Source organism: Diabrotica virgifera, chromosome 1 (assembly GCF_917563875.1).
Source record: "Diabrotica virgifera virgifera chromosome 1, PGI_DIABVI_V3a".
NCBI classification, from domain to species: Eukaryota; Metazoa; Arthropoda; class Insecta; order Coleoptera; family Chrysomelidae; genus Diabrotica; species Diabrotica virgifera.
The window spans coordinates 287,864,796-287,883,902 of NC_065443.1; the positions used below are offsets into that span (position 1 = coordinate 287,864,796).

The 19,107-nt window shown below is 31.5% G+C and overlaps 1 protein-coding gene across 1 annotated transcript; it reads right to left on the reverse strand.

The window, feature by feature from the left end:
- Nucleotides 1–2,513: 2,513 nt before the first annotated feature.
- Nucleotides 2,514–19,062, reverse strand: LOC126885034 (GATA zinc finger domain-containing protein 4-like). The gene is made up of 3 exons (XM_050651456.1): nt 18,788–19,062; nt 9,192–9,441; nt 2,514–3,508 (listed from the first exon to the last, which is right to left on the reverse strand). The coding sequence occupies exons 1-3, from the start codon at nt 18,895–18,897 to the stop codon at nt 2,591–2,593; spliced, it is 1,278 nt and encodes a 425-aa protein (XP_050507413.1). The 5' UTR covers nt 18,898–19,062; the 3' UTR covers nt 2,514–2,590.
- Between the last annotated feature and the right edge of the window lie 45 nt (nt 19,063–19,107).

The following is a 19,107-nucleotide window of genomic DNA, read 5'->3' on the forward strand; positions in this document are numbered from 1 at the left end:
TTGATGCATTCAATTTTGAGTTACTGATGCCATATTATCAAGGTTTAATTTGACGATAATAAGTTATTTAGTTTGAATTAAGTTTTGAATAAATATTGATTTTTCAAACATTTTATAGTTTGAGTTGTACATCATCAGTCTTTGTATTAGTAGGACAGCAAATGAAGCATTTTGGCTCGTAATTTTTTCGTCCAGCATGTATTTACTTGAAATTTTTACAAAAGGTAGGGAATAGTCCAACGATCATTTTCTATATCATGCCGCTGTACGCTAAAACCTTGGGGTTGGTTGCCACCCCATCTCGTGGTGGGAATTTTCTATTACATTTTAACCATGTAAATCGATGTAAAAGGTAATTCTACGAAAAAAATGTTTATACATTTTCTTCGTAAAACTAATATTTTTCGAGTTATTCGCGGTTGAAGGTAACAGTTTTTCGACGAAAAAATCGACTTTTTTGAGAATAATCTTTTAGTAATAAAAATCTTTTAGTAACACAAACCAAATTCCTTTTCTATATTTTTACGACCAATACAAACCGAGATACGGCATGTGAAAGGTTTGCTTTTTTCGTCACATGCATACTTTGAAATACATATTCAAAACCAAATAACGGGAAAACTTTGCATTTTTCGAGGAAAACTTAGATAATATTTTTTCAAGTATACAATAAGTCCTTTAAAAAATAATAAAACATTTTTAGCATAAAAATTGAGCGACTTATGATCAGAAAAAGGTCGGTACCTGCTTTTCTCTACGAATAAATCAGTGAAACTAATTTCCACCCCTAACTACCCTCCTAATTAAAAATTAGTCTTTCTTATAAAATTTCTTTTATAATTATTGTATTGTCAATAGTCCCAAGAAGTTTGACCTATTTAAAAGGCCTAATTTTAGAAAAATTGGAGTTTAATTAAAAATTGATTTTTTGAAATTTCGTATTTTTCACCTTTTTCTTCAAAATATCTCCGAAAATACTGGAGATACGAAAAAAATGATAGACTACTAAATTGTAGCTTTTTTAATAACTAAAATTTGTTTATGCACAGATTTTCATTACAGTGAATAGCAAGATATAGCTGTTTAAAACCTCTAATTACGAGCAAACACTCCCTTATTTGAGCCCTTTAAAACCACTCCAATTAAAAACTAAAGGATCTTACGGAATTTAATTTACATAGTCTTATAGCTCTTCAAAAATTCTACAAAATAATTTTTGAAAAAACTTTTTATCGCCAAAAATGAAGGAGCTATGTTTATAAAACGATTTGTTTTTCGTAAAAATCGAATAGTCCTCTTATTGAGCATTTTCAATGTCTATAATACCAATACCACAGAACCAGTTCGTATACTGAAAGATGACTAAAAAAACTATTTGTATTTGTACATATTTGTAAATTCGTATTTTTGTGTAAATAAATGTTTTTGTAATCCTTTAATTCTACTTTTTTTCTGTATAGATCTATTAAATTATCTACTTATAAAAATTGCAATGTTATTAAGGGTGGTTTTTAAGGGTTCAAATATTATGATATATCCTAAAGCATAAAACAATAATTATTTAACCAATCGAAACCAAATTTTACCCATATTAAAGTTCACAATGTTTTTATATAATTTTTGACAATAAGGGTTAGTTTACACCCCTAAAAATACTCAACGCCCTCGAGCATGATATAGAATATGAAGTACAGGGTGATATGATTCTAATCCCAAATTGTTATATTTCTCGATGCAAGCCAAAATTATTCTTTTACAATAGTAAATATTATTATACAATATTAAAGTTTAAAGTGCTATTTTATAATTTTTTACAATTAGGGGTAGTTTTCACCCTTAAAAAACCAAAAGCGTACAACGGCTCAATGTAGAAAATGAGCTAGAGGGTGAAATGAACCTAATACCAAATTTTTGTACAAATTGATGCTGGGCGAAAAAATTGCGAAGTTTTGCCATTTTTTCACTTTTATTTCCTTGATTGTAGGCATTTTATATTTTATAGGAATTTCAACTAAATTTTCGTTTATAACAATTAATTATTATTTATAATGTATTGTTATCGTTATTTATATATCTACAAAAACTGTGATTTATCCATACGCTAAATAAATAAATAGGCATTTTATGCAAAATTCTAGATTTTGTCATTGTTACATTTTGCTAATTTCATGTAAGTAGAACAAAGTAAATTTTATTAGGAAAAAAATTAATATGTAAAAGAAATAAGAATGATCTCTTATACATCAATTCAGTTTGGGAATAGAACAGGGTAGTTTACTATTTCTTGAGCATATAGCACACGGAAGGTAATAGGGCCACTGCTACACTTCAACTGTCTATTATCATTCCTGGTTAAAACTAGGACCAGTACCCAGTGTACTGATTTTATTGAGTCGACCTGCAGCCCTTAGATATTTTAAAAATGTTTTCACTGGTAAGGGGGATCAAACCCAAGGCTTCTGAATTATATTTTCAATTATTTCTGTTCCATGATAGGTAAGAAAACACATACACTGCCAAAAATAAACTGTAATATAACAAATTATCACAATAATGACATTATTTTACAATTAATACTTTAAAGAACTTCCTACAAGCCTTGCAAAAAATGCATTAAATTTGTTGAAGCTGAATTCTTCTTTCCTGAACTCTTAAATATCTCATTTAACTTACTTAGATATTTCTCGCTGTTCTTTTTATGAATAGGTGTCTGCAAAGGAGTAGAAGTTTGGACCGGTATCTTTTCCTTTTTTATTTTTATCTTTGGGCGTAATTCCTGAAAAGACTCATCTGAATCCAAATCTATAACTTCGGGTTTGATTGACTTTTTTGAAAATGGCGATTGTGTGAGATCAATTAAAGTAGTGTTCAATTTGTTAGATTTATTTGATAATCTGTTCAGTTTCGAATTACTATGACCATTATTCAAAGGAGCAGAAATCTTGGTCTCAGACTTGGTCTCTTTCTTGATCTCAGGTGTTTTAGGGTCTTTACAATTTTTCTTCTTCTTTTTGTTTGGGCGATATTTACTAGAAATACCCTTCAATTGAATTCTAGTGCTGGCTACCATATAGTTTCCAGTATTATTTTTATTACTGTTTGTCAATGGAATAAAAGTTTTGGATAAATCTGGTGGGCTCTGGTTGACATGATTACCATGGTTGTTATTTAGTGAACTCGATGCAAAAACACTTTGATTCAATCCATACAATTTGTCTCTTTTGTTCTTATTTTTCTTCTTTGTTGCCATGCTAGTATTATTGTTAATACTGTTTCCTAATGGGATAAAAGTTTTAGACCAATCTGGTGTTTTGTCAATAACATAGCTGTTATTTAGTGAAACTGAAGCAACAATACTTTGATTCAATCCACAGAATTTATCTCTTTTGTTCTTCTTTTTCTTCTTTATTAATGGACTGGATATTAGTGATATCTTGGGTATTGGTTTACGCCTTGGTTTATCCAATTTTGTTTGGTTTTCATGATTACAGAATTTACATTTAGTGACCTAAAAAAATATTAGTGTTAGTGCATAAAAATATGTTCTCTACATATTCACATTTAAACATAAAACGAAGGGGATGTACAACATCCTATGAAGGACGACCGTTCGAGATGGGAAGCGAGTTGTGCAGTTAGCCAAGACCTACCCCGGGTTGTAGTGCTACCAAAAGAAGAAGAAGAAGATGTACAACAATGTACAAACTACGGGGCCATAAAACTTCTCAGTCAGACCATGAAAATATTGGAGAGAGTAATTGTTAGTCTAGGCGCCAAATAGAGGTCACTGTGTCCAATTCTGATGGACAAACTCAATGGTTTCTTATGGATTTTTGTCTGCTGATTACGAATTTCGAGGGTGGATTTCGATCCGAGTGGTCAACAAATTGTTATAAACAATTTAATTGTTTATAATACTCTGACTCATAAACTAAAAGAGAAAAAAAATGTTTCAAATAAAATTTGTTCCTTAAATACTAAACTTAAATACAACAGTTAGAACTCAAGATATTGTAAAATTAGTGCACAATGCAAATAGCAAAATACATATTTTTCGAAGCTTTATCGATCGTAACTCGGCTTCTACGCATGCAAATGAGCCTTAGAAGGTCTCTTAATGTTGTTCTGAAGCTATTTTCTTGTGGCATTTTTACAATTTTAACTATTTATAATGGGAAATAAGCCACAATATTATTAAAAAATGATTTTTATTAACGTTTCGACGCCCAAATCGGGTGCCGTTGTCAAAATACAAAATACTACTAACATAAACAAAAATGTTGTTGCTTAGTAAAAAAATTCTTCTAATAATTTATTTAATTTGACTCATTTACATCGGCAATTCAGATACATAATATGATACATTTTAAAGTAGAAGACTTTAAAATGATATTGCTAATATTTATGAGTTGCGTTCCTGGGACGACTTTACTGAAAGATAGTTCATTCGATTACATGAAATCAACCCCAACTCAAGAATATCCGTCACAAAAAAAAATCATAGCATGTGATCTGTCTTTAAAAAGACAACCACATGCAACGGTGACATTAAAATTCTCGCGTTAGAGATCTCATAGTAAATCACGAGGGAAAACCAGGAAAACCTCGTGATACTATCCCGACATCGTAAGTATTTGGTCTTACATTTAATTTACTCTCAAAATTAATACCAAATTCTGACTTTACTATAATTTTGTTTAAATTATAAATAATATCAATAATACATGGATATATACGTAATACTAAATTATAAAATATGTACTAACTTGACTATTGACTTTTACTAATTGTGGTATTTTCTTTCTATTTCTTTCAGTATGGGTATCCACAATTGTGTCGCAAATTCCTCGGTGGAATGCAGTAGGATGTGGATACCCATACTGAAAGAGGAAGTCAATAGAAAGAAAATACCACAATTAGTAAGTCAATAGTCAAGTCAGTACATATTTTATATTTTAGTATTACTTATATATCCATGTATTATTGATATTACTTATAATTTAAACAAAGTTATAGTAAAGTCAGAATTTGGTATTAATTTTGAGAGTAAATTAAATGTAAGACCAAATACTTACGATGTCGGGATAGTATCACGAGGTTTTTCCTGGTTTTCCCTCGTAATTTACTATGAGATCTCTAACGCGAGAATTTTAATGTCACCGTTGCATGTGGTTGTCTTTTTAAAGACAGATCACATGCTATGATTTTTTTTGTGACGGATATTCTTGAGTTGGGGTAGATTTCATGTAATCGAATGAACTATCTTTCAGTAAAGTCGTCCCAGGAATGCAACTCATAAATATTGGCAATATCATTTTAAAGTCTTCTACTTTAAAATAAATGAATTCTTAAAATAATTGAACTTTCATTAGATAGCTGAAAGTAAGCAATGGAATTTGTATTGTAATCATATTATGTATCTGAATTGCCGATATAAATGAGTCAAATTAAATAAATTATTAGAAGAATTTTTTTATTAAGCAACAACATTATTGTTTATGTTAGTAGTATTTTGTATTTTGACAACGGCACCCGATTTGGGCGTCGAAACGTTAATAAAAATCATTTTTTAATAATATAGTGGCTTATTTCCCATTATAAATAGTTAAAATTAGAAGGTATCATTTTAAAGCTTAATTAATAGGCTTCCAAACAAAGTTTGTTAAATTACTTTATCTTCATTTTTTCTTTAAGTTATACCCGTTTAAAGTTATAATTTTCTTAAAAAATTGTACATTAACTTGTTTATAAGGGTTTCAAGCAAATTTGAGCTATAAACATTTATACTTTAATTAACAATAATGATAGAAGAACTTAAAAGGAACAATTTGAGCTTATCAAAATGTTCGTAAGTTTATTTTTGGCCAAGATATCGATATTTTGGCTATAAATTTCGTCACTTACTTGACTGTGAGCCGATCTTGCGCCTCATAGCGCTCCATTAAAATATCGATATCTTGGCCAAAAATAAACTTACGAACATTTTCATAAGCTCAAATTGTTTCTTTTGAGTTCTTCTATCATTATTGTTAATTAAAGTATAAATGTTTATACCTCAAAATTACTTGAAACCCTTATAAACAAATTAATGTACAATTTTTTAAGAAAATTATAACTTCAAACGGGTATAACTTGAAAACAAATGAAAATAAAGTAATTTAACAAACTTTGTTTGGAAGCCTATTAATTAAGCTTTAAAATGAGATGAGACATTCTAAGGCTCATTTGCATGCGTAGAAGCCGAGTTACGATCGATAAAGCTTCGAAAAATACTTATTTTGCAATTTGCATTGTGCACTAATTTTACAATATCTTGAGTTCTAATTGTTGGATTTAAGTTTAGTAAACGTTTTTTTCATCGGTTTTTATTAAGGAACTACTCGGATCCAGATATTGACTACTCGGATCGAAATCCACCCTCAAAAATCGTAATCAGCAGCCAAAAATACATAAGAAACCGTTGAGTTTGTCCATCAGAATTGAAAAGGGCACTGTGGCCCCTCTGGTGCCGATACTATGATAGCTCACATCGAAGATATAGATAATATAGATTGACAAACTATAGATTGATAACATCAAATATTCAATTTGGCTTTATGCAGGGCAGATCAACAACAGATGAAATTTTTCTGGATAAAATTCCCTGGAGCTGAATGTATGCTGATAATGTAGTGTTAATAGGAAACAGTGAAAGCAACTTAGAACAAAAACTGGAACAGTGGAGACAAGCTTTTGAGAAAAAAGGCTTAGAACTTAGTAAAACAAAAACAGTACATTCCAATAGTATAGTTGGAATGTTCACTTAAAGATGGAGTTACGAAAAATAAAATGATATCTTTGGATGGTAAAATGATTGAGAAAAGTAATATAGTTTTAAGTACCTAGGATCAGTATTACAGAGTAATAGGAAAATAGATGGAGATGGATGCAGAAGAATTAAGGTTGGATGGATGAGTGGAAAAAAGCAAGTGGTGTGTTGTGTGACAAAAAAAATTCCAATGAAACTGATGGGAAAATTCTATAAAACAGCCATAAAACCTGCTATAATGTACGGAACTGAATGTTGGACAGTTAAAAAGAAAGAACAACGAATGCATGAAACTGAAATAAGAACGCTTCGACAGATGAGTGGCGTGACAAAAAAGGATTAAATTAAAAATGAGATAGCATTAAGATGGTTTGGTCATGTTCAATATGGAGACAAAGAAATGCTGAACTGTAGGTTCCTGAAGGGAGTGCGAGAGGAAGACCAAAGAAGGCCTATGGAGATATGTAATTAGGGAAGCCACATAGGGATAAAGGCAAAGAGAATGATGATAATAATACTAAGGGCATAGGCGCAAGATTCTGTGCCAATGTGTTTTAAATCCATTAATTTTTTTCGAATCTTGAGAAAACTAATAAATATTTTTGAAAAATGGACAAACAGAAAAAAGGGTTGCATTATTACCAAGGGCGGAAAGCCCCTGAAAACTTCTATAATCTGTAGTTTAATAAGTTACAGGGGTGAAAAAAAAGAGAAAATTTAAGAAAGAAACTTTTTGGTTATTCTAAGGACCAGTGGCGGCTGGTCAGAGGAGGCAAGGGAGGCTTAGCCTCCCCATAAATCTTTTACACATGCTTCACTGTTTTGTTTACTTTGCTATTTTGCTTCGCGTTAGAGATATCGGAAAAAGTTATTTGAACAAGTTGTCCCAAATAATGTTCTAACAGCACATACCAAATTTCATCACAAAATTCGCACTTTTAGTTTTTTTCATTATTTGTAGTCAGGATCCTAAAACTGGAGCGGAGGCTGCTGACCGGAAATTCTCATTTGCTAATGCTCCGCGGAGCCCAGCAGCGTTTACGGAGACCCGGTCTCCTTAGAGCTGCATTATAGTTTAACGCACACGTTGCCCGGAGATTGGACAAGGGCGGCTGATCGGCCAGTAGCCTCCTCTGCAAGTTTAGGATCCTGACTACAAATAATGAAAAAACTAAAAGTGCGAATTTTGTGATGAAATTTGGTATGTGGGGAATAATTTGGAACAGCTTGTTCAAATAACTTTTTCCGATATCTGTAATGCAAAGCAAAATATCGGTAATTTACCGTGTTTTTGGATTAGCAGTAGGCTGCTTTTAGAATTAAAAAAATTCAGTTGAGTATCTTAAAAAATGTGAACCTTCAACCTGTATGGACTGCAAAAGTTCAAATCTGTATTTATTTTGATATGCATATCTACTTACAGAGATAAAATTGTTAACAAATAAACGACACAAACTTTGGTAATACACTTTTACAATTTGACTAACTATTTTTAAAATAATATGATATTATGAAATTATCAATTATGATGATATTATAAAATGTAAATAAAAAATGGTCAAAAAATGGGGCCTTAGATTGAATTTTTTTGGAGGATTTTTTTTGCTAGTGCAAAGGACATCGCACACATCTTATGGAAAATATAATGTCACTCAAATTCAATAAAATTTATACGAATAGATTCGTTTTAAATTAACGGTCAAATCTTATCATTGCGCCAACTCTATATTTTCAATAATAAGAGCAGAAATTGATATAAATAAATCTGAAATCAAATGGGTACGTACATAAGTTAGAGAGAGAAAAAATATTTTAAAATACCCAAATTGTCGGTACTCCATAAACCAGCGGATTAGTTTCACTAATCCGCTTAGGCCCAGCGGGATTTAAGCTCTTTTGAATAGCACCCAGAGCAATAGTGATTGTAACTGACACTTTTACTGACTCCAAAAATGTGATTTCGATAAAGTTTAATTGCAATTTGCGCCGTAATTAATCATAATTAAGAGTTGGCGCAATGATAAGATTTGACCGTTAATTTAAAACGAATCTATTCGTATAAATTTTATTGAATTTGAGTGACATTATATTTTCCATAAGATGTGTGCGATGTCCTTTGTCTAGATATTTTAAAGTTAGGTATAGCCTCTTTTATTGTAAAAATCACGAGCCATCACTGCTAAGGACTAAGGCCCTTGCTAATAATGTAATCTATCATTCTGAATTTAAATTTTTCATAAATACTTATTAGTTTTCTTAGGATTCGAAAAAAAAATGACATTTAAAACACATTGGCGTGAAATTTTGCGCCTTCGCCTGTAATATTTAGACATAAAACTGTAATAGAGCATTAGCTGAATGAATAATCTCGTACTGTACTAACCAAAATATTTCCAGTAAACTTCTTCATTCTTTTGAGATACTTTTCTTGATATCTTGTAAGAGGTAAGCCATTCTTCTGCTTTGCTTTTACTTTGTCCTCAAAGGTGTATCTAGTTGGCTTAGAAATAACATTATATGTTGCAGGCCCCTCAAAGTAATTCAAAAAACACTTTTGACAATGCATACTTGGTTTTGTAGCACTTGTTGGGAGAAAGGAACTCCTGCGTAGTTCCATCAATCTTCTTTTGAGACTGAAAATTAAGAAAATTTTGAAAATGAACGACTGTTTATGTTTCATTTCAGTTCAGAGGCAATCATCATCTCCTTATGTATCGTTGGTTTGGAAGAATGTCACAACTCAAAAATTGCCATTTTTGAGGTTTACCCTCTAACTAACCAACACTAAATGTTAAACGTTATTATGGGAAAAATTGTCAGAAGTTGAAATTGAAATTGAAATTCTTTATTGAAATAGAAATCCTACTAACAATATTTAAATATGAATTTGCTTAATTAAATACAATATACAATACATGCAATATTATACAACACATACAGATTTATTAAAAATTATTTTTTTATCTAGGTAAAATATATGTCTTTAGTAATTTTTTAAAAATTTGAACTGTCAGTGCATTCTTAACACTGGGGGGAAGATGGTTAAATTCATTCATACATTTGTAAAACAGGGATGTCATTGTGCTATGTTTATTAGTTTTTTGAATATCAAAATCTTCAATATTTCTCATGGTATATGAATGAACTTGACCCCTCAATGTAACATATTCATTAAAATATGCAGGCAGCATTCCTTTTTTTAATTTAAAAATGAAAACCATAGTAAGGTAGTAAAGCCTTTGTTGAACTGAAAACCAACCTAAAGTAGAGTACATCATCTCAATTGGCGTGTAGCGATTGCATCGAAGAATTGTTCTCATACCTCTGTTATACAAAATTTGCAATGATTGAATTGATCCTTTATCACCTAAATATAAAGCACTTGAACAGTAGTCAAAATGGGGCTGAATTATACTTCTAAATACAGTGATCCTTGAAAATAATGATAGATCTTTGCTAATTCTATTAAAGAAAAATAATTTTTTAGATATTTTCTTGCAAATATATTGAAAATGAGGTTTCAGAGAGAGTGTGCTATCCAGTATAAATCCAAGATATTTAATTTCATTGACCCATTTGATGCATTCATTATTAACTTTTAGTTTCAAATTTTCCATACTTATATTATTTAATTTATATCGGCTAGAGACTATCATTGACTTTGTTTTACTCGCATTAAGTTTTAACTTGTTAGCATCCAAAAATACCTCAATTCTTTTTAACAAACACTGCATCCTTCTAACAACCTCCACAATATCATCACCACTGCATACAATTAATGTGTCATCTGCAAAAAGACTAATAAATTCCAGACCCTCAACATAATTTACATCATTGATGAAAATAATAAATATTAATGCTCCAAGTACACTGCCTTGTGGTACACCAAAACAATTAGGTAGTTCTGTTGATTTACTTTGGCCTAACTGCACATAATGAGTTCTTTTTGTGAGATATTCGTTAAACCATTTTATAACACTTTGTTTAAAACCGTAGTACCTCAATTTTTTAATTAACAAATCTATGTCTATAGTTTCAAAAGCTCTTCTAAAGTCTAAGAATACAGCTACTACAAATTTATTGTTATCAATAAGTAGTTTCCACTTCGAGATGGTAAGTTGTATTGCTGTTTCACATGAGTGACCCTTTCGAAACCCAGACTGATTGCCGAGAAAAAGATTATTTTTATTAAAGTATTCAATTATTTGGTTGTAAACGGCTTTTTCAAGTACCTTCTCTATACAAGGCAGTGTATTGATTGGTCGATATGCAGATACTTCTGATTTCACTTGGGTTTTTGGGACTGGTGTAATAGAGCTAATTTTTAAGTTTTTAGGAAAGCTTCCATTCTTTAATGAAGAATTAACAAAATTAAGAACAGCATAGCCAGTTGTCTCAAAAGTTTTCTTTAAAAATTGTGAATTGAGTACATTATCTAAATTTTTGCAGGTTTTTAAAGAAAATATTATTTGTTTTAGTTCACATATTGTTAAGGGCTGAAATTCACTCATGTAGCATTTAACTTCAGGTAAACTATTATCAGACCATTCATGAGAGTTGGTAAAGCTAGATACTATCTCCTCAATACTCTTTGTAAAATAAGTATTAAACAAACATGCAGCCTCCCTTTCATTCTTTGCATTCACTCTACTTTCATCCATTCCAAAGTTAATTTGTTTATAATTTATATATTGGTCTTTATTTTTTATTAATTTCTTTAAGCATTTCCACATTTCCTTTGAATCATTTTTATTGTTATCAATCATACTTTCATAATATTTAACTTTTTTTTGCTTTAGCAAATTTACAACTACATTTCTCTTCATCTTATATTCGTTCCATAAATTTATACTATTACCACCATTACTATAGTTTACATAATTTTTATATACCCTATCACGCTCAAATGCCTTTGCCCTAACATCATTATCATACCAAGGAACATTTTCATTCTTACAGGTTATTTGTCTTATAGGATACTTATTTTCTATCACAGCTTTACATTTATCATATAAATCACTATATATCACATTAATATCAGTAGAGTCGTAATTCCAATCACAGTTTATAATCTCAATATTTAATTCATAAAATGCCTGATCACTTAAACACCTAGTTAAAAATTTTTTCTTATTACTATTTACACTATCAATATTCTCTAGCCTAATACCTATAATTAAGTGATCAGTGATCTTTGGTGTATAAAATACTTTATATTCTAACTTATTAGTATTTGTAAGGACAAGATCAATAAGAGTACTCGACTTTTCACAAATTCTTGTACTTTCCTTGATCACCTGCTCTACCCCCAGTGATTGTATAAGAGTTATTAGTTTTTTACAGTAAAATTCATCTTTATTAAAATAATTTATGTTAAAATCTCCTACCAATATACATTTTTTATTTATGGTCATATTTTCTTCAATAATATCCTCCAACTTACTTAAGAAAGCTGCCAAATTACCATTAGGTGACCTATATAGACAACCGATCGACAAACTTACGCTATTAATTTTCACATGTATAAAAGCACACCAACAATTACTATCTTCAGAATAAATACATCCATTTTCATAAATTGTATCATTTCTTATAAACATTATCACTCCTCCTGTATAGCGGTTAGGGGCATCACATCGAACACAGGAATAGCCAGGTACATTGATCTCATCATCATCCATATCCACAGTAGTTCTTGTTTCTGATAGAGCTAGGATATATGGTTGTTTACTAAGTATTTGAGCAGTTATTTCATCTTTGTGGGCAATCAAGCTTTGAGCATTGAGGTAGATAATATGACATTGATCTATTGTCTCCAGTTTCTCCCTCGATTCCTCATGAAAAAATTTCTACGATTTCCAAAACTACCATTGTTGTTATAATGATTGCCTGAGTTTTGCAAATTTGGTCTACGGAAAACAAAATTCTTACAATTTATAAACGGAGGCCAGAAGTCTTCAGTCTCTAATTCCGTACTATATTTGCTTTCAATACCAACTTTGAAAGACTTGGTGTTTCCTTTTGTTGAGAGTTGACTCACAATAACGGTTTCATTGTCAGCTATCTTGGCTTTTTCTTTAATATATTTTATGACTGCTTGGTTTGTAACATTACTTGAAACCTGCCCTAAATAATACCACTTCTTATTAGGGACCCCGCTGAGCTGAATGTTTGCGTTTTCCTCCATATTTTCTATATTTTGCTGCACACCAATAAGTTCTGACTGTACCATTCTTGAATTACTTCTATTGGAAGTCTCATCCACATCTACCACAAGGGCTGAGTTAACAGCTCGTTGCACTTGGCTCAAAGTGATCTCATAGCCATTATTTTTTCCATCACAGTTATCAGTATTCTGCATGTTGTTTTTTATGGATGACGAATTTCCATGTAGATTATTGGGCAACAAAATTTGTTCATCACTTTTGATGGAAGATTTTTCCTTTTGCATAAACTCGTCAATCATTACAACTTTAGATGCCATGTTGTCCACCACTGCTTTTATTTTCACATTTTCTGATTTCATTGTGCCAACTGTTTTATTCAATGCATCTATGTGTTTTAATATTTTATCATTTTTGTCATTTCTGCTAAATTCGGCTCTTATATCATCAAATCCCTTTTGCATAGCTTTGAGAAGGGATGATTCTAGATCTACTAATGATGTCTTAGTTTTCCCTTTATTTTCACCTTTTATGGATTTTAGACACTCACAACAACTGTATCTGATACATGGTGACCTTTTTTTCAAACAGACTCCTTTGTGTTCAGATGCCGATAAGTTGGAGCAATTAACACACAGTAAGGCATTACATTCATCGCATTTAGCGTGAGCATACGTTTCAGTCTCCTCAGCACTACATTTACTACACATAACCATCGTAATATTGTTATAAAAATCAAAATTTTGGGTTAAAACGTAATTTGGGCGTTGGCCTTGTTTGAAGGTCACTGCCCTTTGAAAAATATCACAGCTGGTACTTTGATAATACTTGTAGGTGGAATATGTTACTTTTGGGCACTACTACAGCAGTTTTTGATTTATTAAACTTTTTAAAACTTGCAAAAAGTTGCACTCATATAATTTCCACTAGATGGCGACTTATGACAGTTTGACTTTGTCCAATCCATGCACTACATTTTATGGAAAAGCGGCGCAATATAGTTGTGTTTCAGTTGTTGCGAATGTTAGCAAATGTTTTTTTGGAGAACAGTGTTACAAGTTAAAAAAGGAACATATTTTTTGGGAATTTGTGTTGAATATTTAATGCAAGAGTTATATTTCGTCTTAGGTAAGTATTTCTTATAGGATATGTGCGTTTATGTAGAATTATTATGGACAATACAGTAACATTTTGAACAAATTTCAGGAAAAACTGTTCCAAATGCTAATTACAGGTAGAAAGGAGAGAACAAGAAAGGTTTTTCTATTTATATTTAAATGATAATATTGGGCTCTTTAATATTGTAAAATATTTTACCTCTTATTTTTTACCTTACCAAAATTATAATGAAAACTAGCACATTAAAATTTTAAAACGTCGCTCCTGAAAATTAGAACTTTTCGACTTGTGACAGTGTTCTTCCAAACCAACGGTATGTTTCACCCTCTCAGGGATCTTCAGATTATATCTTCGCCTTGATAACTTGATAACTCCAAAATTGAAGTTTTTGAAATAACTAGTTCAAGATGTATTTTATTTGCCTCCATATTGTGTAAGAACTTGATAACTAGCTTCAAACGGGTTAATTATTTATTTAAGATTGACGAAAGTTGATAAAACTCAAATGCCCCTAATATTCAGTGCTAAAACTTGACAAGATAAGTTATCATGCTATTTTTTAATAGAAATAATCGTGATTACGACATAGACTGAATGCTATAACTAGGTAACTCCAGTTATCTAGTTGTAGCACATGTTTTTCTGAAACTATTGAGCTTACCACGTAAATGCTATCTGTTTATTCGGTTCATGTTAATGCAAAAATTCTAGAATTATTAGCAGATCTGGAAACCCCCACGGCAGAGGGCTAATTTTCACCAAAAAAATGCTTAAAATATTAGTTTTGTTAAAAAGTTCACTTAGATGCAACTTGGCATGACATGCGACATTACCAAATGTTAACATTATGGTAGTGCTAAAAGTTAATAACTTTAATTTTTCATGTTATTTTCCATATTGGAAAGCAAATTTGCACCGTATTCCTAAATAGATCAGTAGCCAAAACGTTAAGGAACAGTATTTTAGAGCTGCAGACTGAATTCCGTATTTACCAACATTTTATTGTATTTATTTTATTTTTACTGTTAATGGGGTTTCCCGTGGGTAAATAAATAAATAAATCATGGAAGCAGCACAAATATCTTAAAAATCTTTTAACCCGTTTATCTCAAAACTACTAATTTCGAGTTATCAAGTTATAGTATTAAGGCGACGATATGATCTTCTCTGAATCGAAAGGAACACATACTGTCTAAGCAGAATTTTTTCAGAACTGTTATAAACGTTTTTTATAATTCTGCTTAAATAGACAGTTTGTGTTCCTTTTGATTCATTTATTTATTTATTTATTTATTCACGGACAAGCCCTATTCAGATATAAATGTTAGTGTTCTAAATTATCATAGTATAACATAACGAAGTGATTTGACAAAAAATAATTTTATGAGTAGTACAGTTACAAAAAAGAAAAAAAAATATGATAACATATTGGTCACTACATTTACAAACAAAAGATAACACATAAATCAATTCAGAAATGTTCCAAGGTATAATGGTTTTGAGTTATCTAATACATACAGGTCATGTAACACTAATCACAATACAAAAGCTCTGGCCGAAAGTATTAAAAAGTTAAAAAGTTAGGGAAGAAATATGATTTTTAAAGCGGGAAACTGGTATATTAAAAATTTCGAGGTTATTTAATGAGTTAGCTAATTGAAGAGTTCTAGGAATAAATGTATTTTAAGAATAATTGAATCTATGAAAAGAAACATAAAAGGTTTGCACCTGCCTAGTCGAACGACTGGGGACAAATAGAGATATTTTAGAGAGAAACTCAGGGCAGTTACACAGCCCGTTGATAATTTTAAATAAAAGTATTAAGTCTCTTTGTTTTCTGCGAACCTCAAGAGGAGGTAAGTTCCACTATGTGCTCTAATGCAGAATAGTCATAGCATACATAGTAGATCAAAACACTTCACCTTATAATACATGGAAAATGGACGGAAACAGATGGATTTGTCAAAAGAAACTTCATGATTGCATAATATTAGTCAATAGCATGGTTCCACAGTAAAAGAATAATTTCATGCAACAGCCAATAGAGAATGGTTTCAGAAACTTGTAAACATGATGACAGTCAATGTCTGAATACAGACAAGGCACCTAAAGAAGAAGATCATATAGCCTCACTGAAGATCCCTGAGGAGCTGAAACGTATGTAAGGGGATGATGATCCCCTCTGAACCGAAATGACACATAAACTGGCTTTCATTTTCTCAGTTTACTCATAGTGTGAGTACACGGTATCAACTTTTGTTGGACTTTTGACCTAAATGAATAGATGGAAGGTGACTGCATATTGTAGAGTCACTTTTGTCTGCTTTATTCGTCGTCTGCTTGCTTTGTAAATTGTAGAAGCCACAGATTGAGGTTGTACTCAGAGATTGGTTTCCAGGTAAGGTCTTTAGATTTTTGAATCTAGGACTTCTCATTTCGTTAAGGAAATTTTGATTATACAGTAGCAGTAGAACCTCGATTATCTGTCAGGGCACCGGACCAAGTGTATGACGGATAATCGAAAAGACGGTTAACAGAACATTAAAAAAAGTTAAAAATTGATAATACAACTCTCAAATTTTATTTGTTTGTTTTGTATGATAATACAATAAGAGGAATTTGTGTTAGTGTTAATATTGTCGAATTTCGTTTAAAATATTATGAAATCTTTGTTTGCTTTACTGATGCTTCCTATTTTGCAAGGGTTGAATTTCTTAATCGGCGTAAGATTGTGCAATCTACTTTATTGGATTCTTCTTGTCGAGAATACCACTTGATGAATGGTTGCATGGTTCTTTAGGCAAATCTTTGTCAATTGCAAAAGCATCATCGACATCGCCACCGTCAAGTTCCAAGATTGTGTCAGCTTCTGAAGTTGTTTCGTCAGCCTCTCTTTGGCGTTTTGCCATTTCAACGATTCCATCATCTGTCAGTAATCGATAGCCGCTTGCGTCCTCATCACAAATTAACCATTCCTTTAAGTCATATTTAGGCAACGAAAACAAAACAGTTGATTCAGCCATAACTTCATTTGTTACAACATTGTTACATTTCAGCGAATTTCGTTTGGCTTATCGCAATGCTATAAAATAAAGCTACCAAAGAAAGGAAATCTCACACTATGAGAAAACTGGAGACCAATCACCCTTCTCACTGTAGCTACCAAAATAATGGCCAGAATAATATTGGAGAGAATTAAAGATCCCATAAAATGAAAAATTAAGAATTAACCAAATAGGACTCAGACCGAACAGTCCCTGTATTGACCATATAAATACCCTAAGAATCATCCTGGAACAATCAGCGGAAATGAATCAGGAAGTTTATATCAACTTTGTAGACTTCGAAAAAGCGTTTGATTCAATAAATCGTAATATGATGTGGAGGATATTAAAACTCTATGGAATACCAGACAAATATATAAGAGTAATAAGGCTTTTCTACGACGAATGTTTTGCCACAGTTGAACATGAAGGGGAACTATCCCAACAAATAAGCATCAAAAAAGGAGTAAGACAGGGCTGTGTCTTGTCACCGACATTGTTTATAATAGTCATAGATTGGATAATGAAACAAACTGAAGATAAAAAACAGGTATACAATGGTCACCATTTACAAAACTAGAGGATCTAGAGTTCGCTGACGATATATGTCTCATAACATCAAACAGACAACACATGCAAAACAAAATCACCAGATTGAACAACATAGCAAAAACAACCGGCTTAAAAATAAATCCCAAAAAAACGAACATACTATCAAATGGGGAAACGAACGGAAACAATATATATTTGGAAGGGAAACAAATAGAAGAAGTAAAAGATTTCTGTTATTTGGGCAGTCTGCTAAACACAACAGGAAGCACAGAAAAGGACATAACACAAAGAATAAGCTTCGCAGAAAACGCTTTCAACTCTTTGCGCAAGATATGGGCCTCGACAAACATCAGCAGAAGAACAATGCTACGATTATTTGAAGCTAATGTAAAGTCTGTCCTGTTATATGGAGCATAACCATGGAAACACCATAAAAAATTCTTTCAGAAAATACAATCCTTCATTAACTGGTGCCTACGTATTATACTGAGAATATTTTGGCCAAACAAAATTACTAATGACGAATTGTGGAGAATAACAAATGAAGAAAGGATAGAACATACAATAAAAAAACGGAAATGGAAGTGGATAGGACACACCTTACGAAAACCAGCAACAAATATTGCTAGACAAGCTCTACATTACACTGCTCAAGGCAAAAGAAGAATGGGTAGACCATCTTATACGTGGAAAAGAACAATAGAGAAAGAACTCAAAGAAAATAATTTAACATGGAACGATGCAAAAAAGATAGCAAAAAACAGAAGAGAATGGAGAAAACTAGTAAACAAAATTGGACGGAACTCAACAGATGATGCCTGGGACTAGCAATCTCACCATCATTCCTCATGCTACTTGAAACACCGCAAGGTGCCCTTTGCTCCACTTGGAGATGTATGATTATGATGATGATATGATCGCAATGCTAAAAAAATAAATTGACGACTCAATTTTTTTCTTATGTACTCAATACAACTTATGTACGGACCCTGACGGTTAATGGAGAGACGGATAATCGAGGTTCCACTGTATAAGAAAAACAGTAAGAGTAATTTATGCAAAAAACTAACGTGTGCGTGTCTACAAGGCAGTATACTTACCAAATAAAGGATCTTAAAGTTGGTACATTTGTTTCTGGTAATGTTGAGATGTTGTGCAAGTACCTGATAGAATTTTGAAAAATTCTTGTTTCATCATCTATGACACTCATTTTGGATTTTAATTTATGCTTCAAAAACTTGAAATATCAACAATTCACCAACACTAATAAATAATAATTTAATTATTTTTTAAAATTGTTAACAAAATGCTGTTTAACAAATGGAACAAATGTCATTGAAGAAAGATTGAAAGATAAAAGATTTAGGTTAGGAGTAAAGTCTCTTTTTTAAATATGGTTATCTCTTTCGTTTTAAGATCA

What these genes read in the sequence shown, in the direction of transcription:
- LOC126885034 (XM_050651456.1), bottom strand. Translation starts at nt 18,897, where the DNA reads ATGAGTGTCATAGATGATGAAACAAGAATTTTTCAAAATTCTATCAGG. An exon ending in ACTTTAAGATCCTTTATTTG is followed by an intron (nt 9,442 to 18,787) that starts GTAAGTATACTG and finishes CTTAATTTTCAG; the next exon opens with TCTCAAAAGAAGATTGATGG. An exon ending in AGTTTACTGGAAATATTTTG is followed by an intron (nt 3,509 to 9,191) that starts GTTAGTACAGTA and finishes ATATTTTTTTAG; the next exon opens with GTCACTAAATGTAAATTCTG.